Below are 12,709 nucleotides of genomic sequence, written 5' to 3' on the forward strand. Positions count from 1 at the left end.
GACCCGAGTGCTGTGTGACGGAGTGAGCTCCCGTCTTCAGTCTCAACTTCTGCCAACCTAGCAGTTCGAAAGCAAGAAATTGCAAGTAGATAAATAGGTGCTGCCTCGGCGGGAAAGGTAACAGCGTTCCGTGCACCTCAGTGTTCAGTCATGCCGGCCACATGACCACAGAAGTGTCTTCGGACAGCGCTGGCACTTCGGCTTAGAAACGGGGATGAGCACCGCACCCTAGAGTCGGACACGACTGGTTGGGGACACCTTTTACCTTTATATATAAAATGCCACGACAGCACAGGCGGTCTCCAGGGCCACCTCCCTGCCAATGACTCGCTCTGAGGAAGGACCCCTCTCAGCAAGGCTTTTGGGCAGGGTGCTCTGGAGAGCCACGCTGGCTGCTTTCTCTTCTGAAAGAGAAAGCAGTTCATATTTTGTCACCAGCAAACCTTCCCAGAGAGTCTGAACACCCAATGCAATGCTCTGAGGGGTCCTCAGAGTGAGGCATAGAGTGTGTGGCACTCCAGATAGCTGTGCCAGCTTCTCTTGCTGCAGCAGGAAAGTGGCCAGCGCAGCTTTCTGGACTGCCAGAAAATACCCTTTGGATCTGGTGCCTGAGGTGAGGGATTCATCCGCCTCATGGAAGGGCTGGCCCTGGGAGCAAGAAACTTGTAGTTTCCTTAACATTTCCAGTTAAGGATGAGGCTTGCTTTGGCCCTTTCTATTTCCAACAAGTTCTTCCCCACACCGGTGACCCCCCCCCCCGCTTCTCAAAGATAGACTTTTTGGCTTGCAGAGGGGGTGGAAGAGTTGCAGGGAGGGCTGGCCAGCAGTGGGGGCAGGAGCAGTCTCCCTTCCGAGTTGAAGTTCAGTTCGATGGGAGCTCGGCCTGACTTGCAATGGGATGAGGCTTTTCAAACTGGGGGAGTTTGCATTCTGAACTTCACCCCATCAACATTAATTATGGCTGACAATCTCTTTTTTTTCCTGTTGATTGTATCTGCATTTGCCTTAACATTTAATCAGTCATTAGCAAGAGAAAGGGGATTCCATCACCACCATCCCGGAGCAAGACCCTTGGCAGCAAAGCTACCTTCATCATTTCATAGGAACATTGGAAGCTGCCTTAGTGAGTCAGACCTTGGGTCCATCTAGCCCAGTATCATCGAGACGGATTGGCAGCGGCTGTCCAGGGCTTCAAGCAGGAATTTTTCCAGCCCTACCTGTGATGCCAGGGGTTGAACCTGGGACCAGCTTGACCACTGACCTGTGGCCCCTAATCTCCTGCTGGCATGTGCAGTCAGGATACCACATGTTCTGGCTAGCTCCAGAAGAGGGCTATGGCAGGAAACATTATTTCCTCTCCTCACCCTGCCCCCCACCCCCCAACCAGAGAAGTGTCTGGAACTGTAACAGAGGCATTGCTTCTAGTAACCCATCGGAATGATCTCATACCACCCCCACCCAGGCTTGCTTTGCCAATTTCATATGACATGTCCTCAGCCAATATGCAGCAAAATGGAAGGTGAGATTGCACTTGAATGTGGGATGAGTAGCACAGCTCATTCAGATATCTGTGATGTAAAACACACCCATCCATCTGCCAGTTTCCATTTTTTGTGTGTTTACAAAATAAATGTGATACAATGTTGGCTTCAATCAGAATAGAGAGGGAAAAGAAATGCAGATCCTCCTTGCCCTGTTTTTTTTGGGGGGCGGGGTTATCAAGAGGCAAGAAGTTTCCACATATCACAGTAATTAGCCTCCAGCATCACATAGGCTAAAGGACCCTCTGTGCATAGCTCTACAGGCTGATCTTATGTTCTATTGAATTTCCACCTTGGCTGGATGCTCAAGCATTCAGCAGTGCTTAGCTACTGCTTGGCTGCATCTATTCAGCCTAAATCTCCTTCAAGTATTACTAGCTATACCTTTTGACACCTTGGTCTACGCCCCTGCTTGTTGTCAATTTGTAATCGCATCCCACACTCCTTCCAGCTCACCTCTTATTGTCCAGGCTCCAGGGCACAGCTGACTTTGTCTTAGTACATTGTCCCAGAGGTCATGTTCAGGTTACATACCACTACAGGCAGTAGCAAGGATGCTGCAGCCTGTAATTGGTCCCTGCAGTGAGGGGGTCTGTCACTGCCTTTTGGAGACCCCCAGGGGGCCTCAGATCTTTCTTAGAGCAGGAATTCCAGAACATGAGACCCTCCACTCATACTGTGTGTGGCACAATGCCTCCAGATAATGACTCTTCAGTTCATATTTTGTCTGTTGTTCCCGCACGGGCCATAACCGGCATGGCTTTCCCCCCTTCTTCCCTTGCACAGGTGCCGGGTTCGAGTAATTGACACTTTTGGGACTGAGCCTGCATACAATCATGAGGAATATGCCACCCTGCATGGCTACCGGACAAACTGGGGCTACTGGAACCTGAATCCTAAGCAGTTCATGACAATGTTTCGTAAGTGCTCACAGCATCTGTCAGTGGTTTCTTAGGCATGGGGTGACGCTTCATGGAGGATACGGCAATCAGTGGTTACTAGACTAGTCATGATGGCTATATATTATCGCCAGTACTGTATAAAGAAGCATGCTGCCTCCCAGTTGCTGAGGAACACAAGTGTGTCATTGCTCTTGCACCCATGTCCTGTTCTGAGCTTCCCACTGGAGCATCTGGCTCGCCACTGTGGGAACAGAATACTAGCCCAAGGGTGCATTCGTATCAGGATAGTCGGCTGCTTCTGAACTCAGAGGTGGCCAACTATCCAATGCAGAGTGGGTGGAGGACGGAGGGGATCCTCTCCTCTACACTCCAGCTGCCCTGCATTTGCAGCTAGACAGCCAATTTTGGCTGTCTAGCTGGGGACCTTGGAGTGGGCGGAGGGGAGGCTGCATGGCACATAGGAAGCATCCTAACAACGCTTCCACAGCCTGCTCCCCTCCCTTCCCCCCAGGGCTGCCCCCTTTTCGCCTGCAACTTGCTATGGTTATGAGCATGGAGATGGGAAAGAACCATGCCGCCTATGAGGGGGAGGGGGTGGGGAACACGATTTCTGGGAAACCAGAAGCTGAAAAATCCTATGGCCATCTAGACAATGTCTAGTGGCCATAGGATTGCTCTCTAAGTAGGCTTTTGGCCTGATCCAGCAGGGCTCTTCTTATGTCCTTATGAGTGGTCAGACCCAAGAATGTAATGAGAGTCTTGCCGGGTCAGAGCAAAGGTCCATCTAATTGATCATCCTATTTCCAACAGTGCCTAGCCAGATGTCTCTCAAACAGAGCATGAAGGCAATAACTGGGCTCTTTGTGAGGAAGGGTGGGATATAAATTCAGCACGGTATCCTTCCAGATAAGCTATCTGGGCTGGATGTTGGAGGTACTGTGTTGCAGTGGCTCTCCTCCTACTTGGATGGTCAGTGGTGCTGGGGGATTATTGCTCTGTTCTTTTGGCAGTTATGCCATGGGTGCAACAGGGCTCCATTTTATCCCCCATGCTATTCAGTATCAACATGAAACCACTGTGAGAGGTTATCTGGAGATGTGGGCTAAAGTGCCACCAATATGCAGATGACACCCAGCTCTATCTGTCCTTTTCCTCAAATCCAGGTGAGGCAGTGGCTGTTCTGAAGCCTGGGTACAGAAATGGACTGGATGAGGGCCAATAAACTGAGATTCAATCCAGTCATGATGGAGGTATTGTTAGTCTGCCCAGCTGAGTGGTGTTCAACCTGTTCTGGAGGGGTTTGTACTCCCTCTAAAGGAGGGGGGAGGAACCACTTTGGGGTGAAGGGCCAGATTCTTTGCCCTGAAGGTAACCTGGTGATCGTTTTAGGAGCATGACCACTTGATCAGTTCACAAGATCACTCTGCAACTGGCCAGATTCTTTTTTCACCCCTGTTTGCATTGCAGGTTGAACCAGTTGCCTGCATCTTTTGTACAGATTAATTGGCACTCTGCCATTCTCAAAGACCATAGAAATAAAACATGGGGAATATATCTGAAGGCTCTGGCAGATAAAGGAGCCCCAAAGGTGTTGTGAAGACCGGAAATAAAAAATTCCTGTGCCCTGTGTTGTGTCCATGTTATGAAAAGGAGCCTAGAGATGCTGCCACATCTGCACCTCAAAGCTGATTTCCCAAGGGCTCTGGATAGGCAGATTTGCCGATTCCACCTGACCTTAACCTTGACAATGATGCCCCAAGGAAAAGCCAGCTTAATGGGGCCTGCCATTTTAATTAGCTTTCATACTTTACTGTCCTGCTCCCACTGTTTTGCTAATTATGTTTTCAGGCTGCCCAGGCATCCCCCCTTCTCCCCAGCCTGGTCAGGGTGAAAGACCTGTAACTGACATAGAGCTATTTCAGTGCAAGTCTCTCTCTCTCTCTCTCTCTCTCTCTCTCTCTGGGAGCTGCCAAGATAACGGATCATTCCTCACCCAGCAAGAAGCAAAGTGACAGCAGGAAGAGTGGGATGTTATGGTAAAAATAACCTCAGGATTAGATTAGAAATGAAACAAACTGGCCTTTGCAAACTGGCATTAAGTTAAAACAGTATTTTTTGCACCTTCTCCTTTACTATAAGCAGCTGCACATATTCAGGCTCAGGATTACCTGTGATATGATGGGAATCAGTACAGATTCACTGAGAAAAGCACAGTTCTTGTGGGAAGGTTCAAGAGGGGTGGGGCCTTGGTTTTTAGAAAAGGGCAACCGAAATAAAACAGAAATGATCAAGGGGATGGAACAGCTCCCCTATGAGGAAAGGTCACAACGTCTGGGACTGTTTAGCTTAGAAAAAAAAGGCAAGAAGAGGAAGATGTGATAGAGATGAATAAAACCGCCGTAGTGTGGAGAAAGTGGATAGAACCCAAGGTCATCCCATGAAACTGAATTGTGGGAAATTCAGGAGAGAGAAAAGGAAGTCCTTCTTCATACAGTGCAAAATTAAACTATGAAATTTGCTTCCACAAGATGTAGCAATGCAACTTGGATGGTTTTAAAAAGGGATTAGACAAATTCATGGAAGATAAGGCTGTCAATGGCTACAAGTCATGATGGCTATATGCTCCCACCCAGTATCAGCAGTGGTATGCCTCTGTATACCAATTGTTGGGGAACATAAGCTAGACAATACTGTTGCACTCACATCATGCCTGTGGGTTTCCCTTCCACAGGCAGCTGGTTGGCCACTGCATGAACAGAATGCTGGACTAGACAGGCCTTGGTCTGATTAAGCAGGGCTCTCCTTAAGGTCCTGTGTGGGTGAAAACATCCAGAAGCTAAGTCATCTTTGGGGGCAGTCAGCTGTCCTGAGTGGAGGGAGGGGCTGGAGCTCAGTGGTAGAGCACCTGTTTTGCATGCAGAAAGTCCCAGGTTTGTGGCTGTCTCCATGACAATGGAAGGAGAAGCAAAGGGAGTCTTACCTGGACTTTTTCAAGGAATCGGCTTTGGTACACTGTGGTCTGCGCAGGCCTCCACGAGTGAGTGCACTGCTCCAGTATAAGCCGCTTCACAGAACATACTTCTGTGGGGTGGGGGGATTGAAGTAAATGTCATCAGACTGGCAGGGGCTCAACCAATAGGAAAGCCTCCCCCCACCCATCCAGGCTCTCCTTTCTCCTTCCCTGTAAAGTGATGTACAGAATTGGAAGCTTAGCCTCATTGACTGCAGTGGGAGTTACTTCTAAGAAGACCCCTTCCTCAAGCTATGCCTGATTCCAGCAATTGTTTTTTTATTTCTTCCCCCATAAAACCACTATCTCAATTTGTCACTATCACGCGATAGTGCTAATGCACGATAGTGACATACTGAGAGATATGGTGCATGGCTATTGCTGGACAAATGCGTGATAGTGACCTAGTGACATTGAAAACCTCTTCGTAGGTATGCTTTTCAAAACTTCTTTCTTTCTGGATGGGAGATTTCTTTCACATCTCTGTGCCGCCATAGCACATTTGCTCTATCACGCAATTGTGAACCCAGGTGTGGTGAACGCCAGTATTGTACAAATTAAAAGTGAGTTCTTTTGCAGCGACATAAAATAATTCATAGCTTTGCACATAATCTCTAACAGCTGACCAAACAATCTTTTGTTGTCATGGAAAGCTTCTGGGCTCTTGAGTGCACAGCATGGGTGCATCTATGGTTTTCAACTCGGGACATACAGCTCTCATTTTTGCTTTACACAAAATGGATGAGATTAAATAAGGCTGGTTTTATTATTTTTATTTGTCTCATATTATCCCGCACACACTGCAAATAGCATGGCTTTCACATCCCATTTCATACTCCCAACAACTCTGTGAGGTAGGATTCGCTGAGAAAGAGTGGCTGACCCAAGGTGAATCAGCAAACCTCATAGTTAGGTGGGGATTTGAAACTGTACCTTCCAGTCAAAGTCCAACACTAGTCTAGCCACTGCACTGACTCTGATCAATCTAGACTATCTGATAGTGACATTTAGCTGTAGTTAGAGCATCAAACATTTCTTCTTGGTAGTATTATTCCACCACCAACACCACCACAACCACTCATTCATTGGAAGCTTATATCAGAGAATTAACCACAGGCAAATAATGTAGGGATTTTTAGCACTCTGAGGTTTCAGATAAAAGCTGTTTTAGAAGGACCTTCTAGTAAGATTGATTGCAGCACATGATTATATACATGCAAATGAATAACTGATCAAAAGGTTACAAAACTAGTCTCTAAGACAGGAGTTCTTTTCGCGCAACTCACACTATGGGGACAGGGAGGAGAGAGAGCCGGCACCTCCTGACCATCACATGTTTGCTCGGCTGTGTGAGCAGACCTCCTGCACATGCAAACTGTACATGTGACTGGGAAAAAAGCAGAGTGCTTGATTGTATGGATAAGCTTATCCATGTACAGTTTGTATATGCACATAGGGGTCTGCTGGGCACGCTGTCTACTGCACACATGTAGGGAAGGATAGGGGCAACAAGGCCCCATGGCCCATGAGCATTTACTCACCCTAGATATGTCATGTTAACAGGTCTTTAGATTAGAACTAAATGAGCTGCTCCAACTTATCTGAGACACCATTTTTGCCTTAAGAGAGACAGGCATTTGAAATGCATTAGGGATTAAAAGGGTTTTTTTTTTCTTTTTGGCTTTTAAAAAATTGTTTTTAGATATATGTTATCTGTTTTTATGTGTTTACATAAATGTTTTTTGTATTTTGTATAATGTATCTAATGGTTTTTCATTTTTGTGAACCATGCAGAGAGCTTTGGATGTGGGATGGTATAGAAATATAATGAATGAATGAATGAATGAATGAATGAATGAATGAATGGCTGGTCCTGTTGCTTCAGAGGAGTGGGTGGGTGTTGTCCCTTGTATTTTCCCCCAGCCATTGGATCCTTTTGTTGCTAATAAAAAATGTATCCTACAACTTTTTAGTACAGGGATGGGAAACACATGGCCCCCTAGACGTTGGACTGCAACTCCCATCATCACTTGGCATTGGCCATGCTGGCTGGGGCTGATGAGAGTTGCAGTCCACCAACATCTGGAGAGCCACATGTTCCTCATCTTTGTTTTAGTTGTTAGGGAAATATGCTAACTACAGGTCCAAGAACAGAAGAAATGACAGGGAGGACACCCCCACCATCTAGTTTGGAGAAATTATAACTGGTTGAAAATCACTTGGATATTAGAGGCTGAATTTTACACATGGAGGCTGTAGTTGACTTGATGTTGCAGGTAGCAAACCATAGAATTTGTTGAATGCATCCTCCAAGGCAATTCAGCTCTAAAGTAATTCAATTCCTTGAACATCTGGAGTTGTTGAAAAATAAAGCTGTTAAAACTCCAGAGAAGTATGATGAGATTATACTCAGATTTTAAAAGGTTGTGCCAAAGTGGAAATTCTCAGCCTAGATTTATAAAAATAGCATTTTCCAGGGTAGGGTTTCTTTTCTTTCTTTCTTTTTAAATTTCCATCCCTGCTTCAGATAACCCACTCTATGAGATGTCAGTGTTGTTTAATGAGAAGAAAAGTTTAAGTATTTCTTGGTTATTCTATTATTAAATCAAAGATACTGCATAATGGAGGGTGTGAAATCTCAGTGGAGTCATTTCTAAAATTAATGTACTGACTTGTAAATTAACAAAGCAGATCTCTTGTGAATTATCAGAAAATTTGTGCTGTAGTCATGGTAGGATATGTGGGAGGACAATGTAACAACATGGTAGAAAGTCTGGGCTGACTGCAAGATTTAATGCAGCCATAACAGAGACCTGAGGAGGATTGTCTCCAAGACACTCTGGGCAGGGCATTCCATTGGGAAACGGTTGTTTGTGTTACTATGGACAGAGACAAATCAGTTACTACATTGACAGTCAAAGGCATGAACATTTATTTTTCCACAGCTCACACGCCTGACAATTCCTTCATGGGTTTTGTGTCTGAGGAGCTCAATAAGACTGAGAAGCAGCTGATTAAATCCAACAAGGCCAACAACATGGCAGTGGTATATGGCAAGGAAGCCGGCATTTGGAAGGTTGGTAGCTGACACTCACACAAGCTCACACACTTCATCATAACAAAATAGAAGAGCTTTTCAATGGTGCAGAAGGAAATTGCTTAACAGTGTCTGAAGTGCCCTAAATGTATTGTGCGTGCAATCCTATGCAAGCCTACCTGGGAGTAAGTCCCATTGAATGCTGTGGGGTTTGCTTTCAAGTAAGTAAGTTGTCAGAGTTGGAAGCAGGACGCTGGGTTCTATGGATCCTTTGTCGGATCCAACACAGCTCTTCTTGAGTTGTTATGGTCATTACTCACATTCCATCACCTTAGAGCATTCTGAGAGCCTTTTCATGTGTCCTCACTAATGCAGAGGAACTAATTCTCCCTCCCTTCTTGCTTCTCTCTATGTGCCACCATGGGATTTCCAGTTGCAGGTACAGTAAATGCCAAATCATTTTAAACTATGTGTACATCCAATATATTATGGTAGAAAGAACAGTCCTTTTGTGCTTTTTATATGTATTGTTTAGCTTTGAGCATCCACTTCCTTTGACAACATGGAATTTCATTTGAATTACTACATGGTGCCAAATTTGGATGAAGGTGTTTTTTTTAGCAACTTTTGTTTATTTTGCTGCTTGTTAGTACAGCAAATCCATGTTTTCAATGCAGTATCATAAGTAGCATTCATCACAAGTTACGCTCACACACATGCACACACATGCACACACACACACACACATGAAAAATACAGTTGTGTCACTTGAATCAATAGAAATGTTTGGTCTGACAACATATTGTATTTTGTGAAACAGTTGAAAATACAAGAAATACAACCTTAAAAATTACAAATACTTCATTAAATCTTCAGCGGACCTTGAATTCCAGTCTTTATCTGCTGGCATCTTTTTCTCTGCATGTTGCTTCCTACCTCACTGTTGCTTTTTACATTTGCACCTTTGCTAAAAAGAGTGTTTTTCCCCCTATGAACACACTTCCATTTTTTCAGAGAAAAGCAGGTCGGTTACTTCCTGGGTATAAAAACAAATCCTGTCTATTGACTCTCCAAAAGAGAGTTTCCACTGCCCCCTTCTCTTGCACAAACATTGACTCTATATAGAATTGCCTACCTCCAGTTTGGCTAATCTCTTATGCATCAATCTGGGGTTGCTCTTATTACAAAATTTTTCTGTCAAGCAATCTGCAAATAGCTGCCATCAAAAGGGCACAAGCTTTAAGCAGAAACTGTGGAATTCCTTTGGAGATTATTATAATTATATTCATTCTAACCATATTAGCCAGATCCAGTGGTATGTTGCAAATGCTTGCAAAGGCAGCACATATTACAACTTCCCTGTTCATTTCATTCAATGAGTTTAAAGCATGGAGGGTCGGCTCCAGAAGGTGGTGCTTGGGGAACATAGCTCAGCCCTGTGGATTCTCCAGTACGGGGTTCCGCAGGGGTCAGTTTTGTCCCCTCATGCTGTTCAACATCTACATGAGACGGTTGAGTGCAGTCATCCAGAGTTTTGGGGTGCGTTGTCATCAGTATGCTGATGACACACAGCTCTACGTCTCCTTTTCCTCTTCATCAGGTGAGGCTGTGGATGTGCTAACTTGGTGCCTGGCTGTGACAATGGACTGGATGAGGGCTAATAAACTGAAGCTCAATCCAGACAAGACTGAGATGCTGTTGGTGGGTGGTTCTTCTGACCAGGTGGAGGGTGCTCAGCCTGTTCTGGATGGGGTTGAACTCCCCCTGAGGGAGCAGGTTCATAGCTTGGGGCTCTCCTGGAGCCATCCTTGTCACTTGAGGATCAGGTGGTCTCAGTGGCATGGAGTGCCTTCTACCAACTTTGGTTGGTGGTCCAGCTATGCCCTTACCTGGACACGGATAACCTGGCTTCAGTTGTCTATGCTCTGGTAACCTCCAAGTTAGATTACTGCAATGTCCTCTATATGGGGCTGGGCTGCCTTTGAAGACAGTTCAGAAGCTACAGCTCGTGCAAAATGCAGTGGCCAGATTGATAACAGGGACCAGAAGGTCTGAACGTATAATACCAACTCTGGCCCACTTACACTGGCTGCCTATATGTTCCCGAGCTTGATTCAAAGTGCTGGTTTAACCTATAAAGCCTTACTCAGCTCAGGGCCACAATACCTGATGGAGCACCTCTCCTGGCTCAAACATACCTCTACACTACGTTCAACATCTAAGATCCTCCTTCGGGTGCCAACTCCAGGTGAAGCTTGGAAGACAGCAGCAAAGGAGAGAGCCTTCTCCATGGTGGCCCCCCAATTATGGAATGATCCCCCTGATGAGGCCGGCCTGGTGCCAACATTGTTATCTTTTTGGCACCAGGTCAAGACTTTTCTCTTTTCCCAGGCATTTGGCAGCATGTGATGCATTTTAATTGATCCTGGATTTATTTTATGGTTTGATGGATTGCTCAAAGTTGTTTTTAGATATATGTTGTGTATACTGTCTGTTTGTGTGTTTCTAATATTTTTATATTTTGCATATTGTATTTTTAATATTTTAACCTTTGTAAACTGCCCAGAGAGCTTCAGCTATGGGGGAGTATAGAAATGTAATAAATAATAATAAATAATAAAATGATGAATTAATGTTCTATAAGTGTGTGTGTAAGTGTGTGTGTGTGTGTGTGTGTGTGTGCACGCAGCACATGTGCGCGCGCACACACTCACACACACACACACATACTTCTGTAAACCACCCAGAGAGCTTCGGCTATGGGGCGGTATGGAAATGTAGTAAATAAATAAATAAATAAAAATACATACATTACGAATTTTAAACAAATAATGTATGCATAGCTTTTATCCATTCTCAGACCCTAACAACTGATATGAATCTGCTTCATTTTATTCCTCTGACAAAGTACAAACCCTACTTTGTACTGCGGAGGACTGCTTCAATGGGCTTTTTAGCTGTCTGTTTAAAAAGAGTATAGCTTTCCTCACATATACTGTGTTCAGTGACATATTGCAATGCAAACCACTTTGTGCTGGCTCGAAGATCACTTGTAGACTGGCTCTCACTGACCCGATTCATTCTGAATAACCTTTTCTGCCTTGTGGAGAGAAAGCGTGAGGGTGGCAGAAAAAGCCTGCCTGATCATTCAGCAGGCTCCAGTATGAGAAATAAACCTCATAGTGGAGAAGTCAATTTTAAAACCTCTTTGAGTACACAAGGTGTTGCCAGCTGGCATGCTCAATATGTGTTGGAGCAATTTGATGTGCTGCTGTATGGAAGAAAGACTTTTTCATCTTTTATAAGGGGCGTGCAACCTGTGGCCATCCAGATGTTGTTGGACATGTTTATACCACCCCATAGCCAAAGCACTTCCATCAGCCTAGCCAGCATAGGCAGTGGCAAGGAATGATGGAGGTGTGGCCCTCCAGACAGTGTTGTGCTGGACTGCAAATCACCCACCCTTACTTTCCACATTTGGTTTATTTGCTTGGGAGCTGGTGCAGCCCCTCTGCCTGTTCATTTTTGTTTCCACCCATTTCTGGAAGATCCTTGGACACAATAGACATGACCGTGCATATGTGCCTGCCTCTGGCACCTTTCACAGTTCAATCAAGTCATTGACCTGTGTCACCGTTTGATGTGTCGGGGCCTCCATGCATGTATGGCTAGACCTGGCACATCCCAGATGTGGTTCCAGGCAGGCAGGCTTTGCCATGCATGCATGGGTCACTGATCCATGTGACATGCCAGAACACCTCTGTGCACGCACTGTGCAGCCCAGTGATGATGCTGAGCTTCATTTTAGAGCCTGCCATACCCATGGTGGAATCTAAGCTGAAAGTGTTAGCAGAATCCGGACATGACCGTCTGGACCCACCCAAAACTTTTCATAGCCAAATACTGCAGTTCCACCCAGCTGTAAGTGTACCATGTGGCCTACTCAGTTTGGTTCATAGTCAGTCTTATGACTGTTCAAGCCAGTAGTTGGTACATGATGTCATGCATGTGCAGCTTGTGTAAACAACCCAACAACAAACCATGGGTTCTCAATGTGGCTTGTTCAAGAAAAATAAGCCACACTGCATGGTTAACAAGCCACCTTGTGGAAAATGTCCTGGGTTCAGACAATCACTAACCCACTGCTCAACAAACAAACCACAGTTCAACAACAACATGTTGTTAGCACGTTGTGTGAACCCAGTCAGTCTTTGTGTAG

The 12,709-nt window shown here is 45.3% G+C and overlaps 1 protein-coding gene across 1 annotated transcript in view; it reads left to right on the forward strand.

Annotated features, from left to right (window-relative positions):
- Positions 1 to 8,401: 8,401 nt before the first annotated feature.
- The window catches only part of LOC146354121 (alpha-1,6-mannosylglycoprotein 6-beta-N-acetylglucosaminyltransferase B-like), a 42,888-nt gene continuing 38,580 nt past the window's right edge, over positions 8,402 to 12,709 (forward strand). Inside the window, exon 1 of the mRNA XM_084832366.1 lies at positions 8,402 to 8,529. Coding sequence (XP_084688492.1) covers positions 8,422 to 8,529 — 108 coding nt within the window. The 5' untranslated portion in view covers positions 8,402 to 8,421. The remainder of the gene's footprint in view (positions 8,530 to 12,709) is intronic.

This window comes from Heloderma suspectum, chromosome 2 (assembly GCF_057233095.1).
Source record: "Heloderma suspectum isolate Gila_16-S chromosome 2, 16-S_ref, whole genome shotgun sequence".
Classification (NCBI taxonomy): Eukaryota; Metazoa; Chordata; class Lepidosauria; order Squamata; family Helodermatidae; genus Heloderma; species Heloderma suspectum.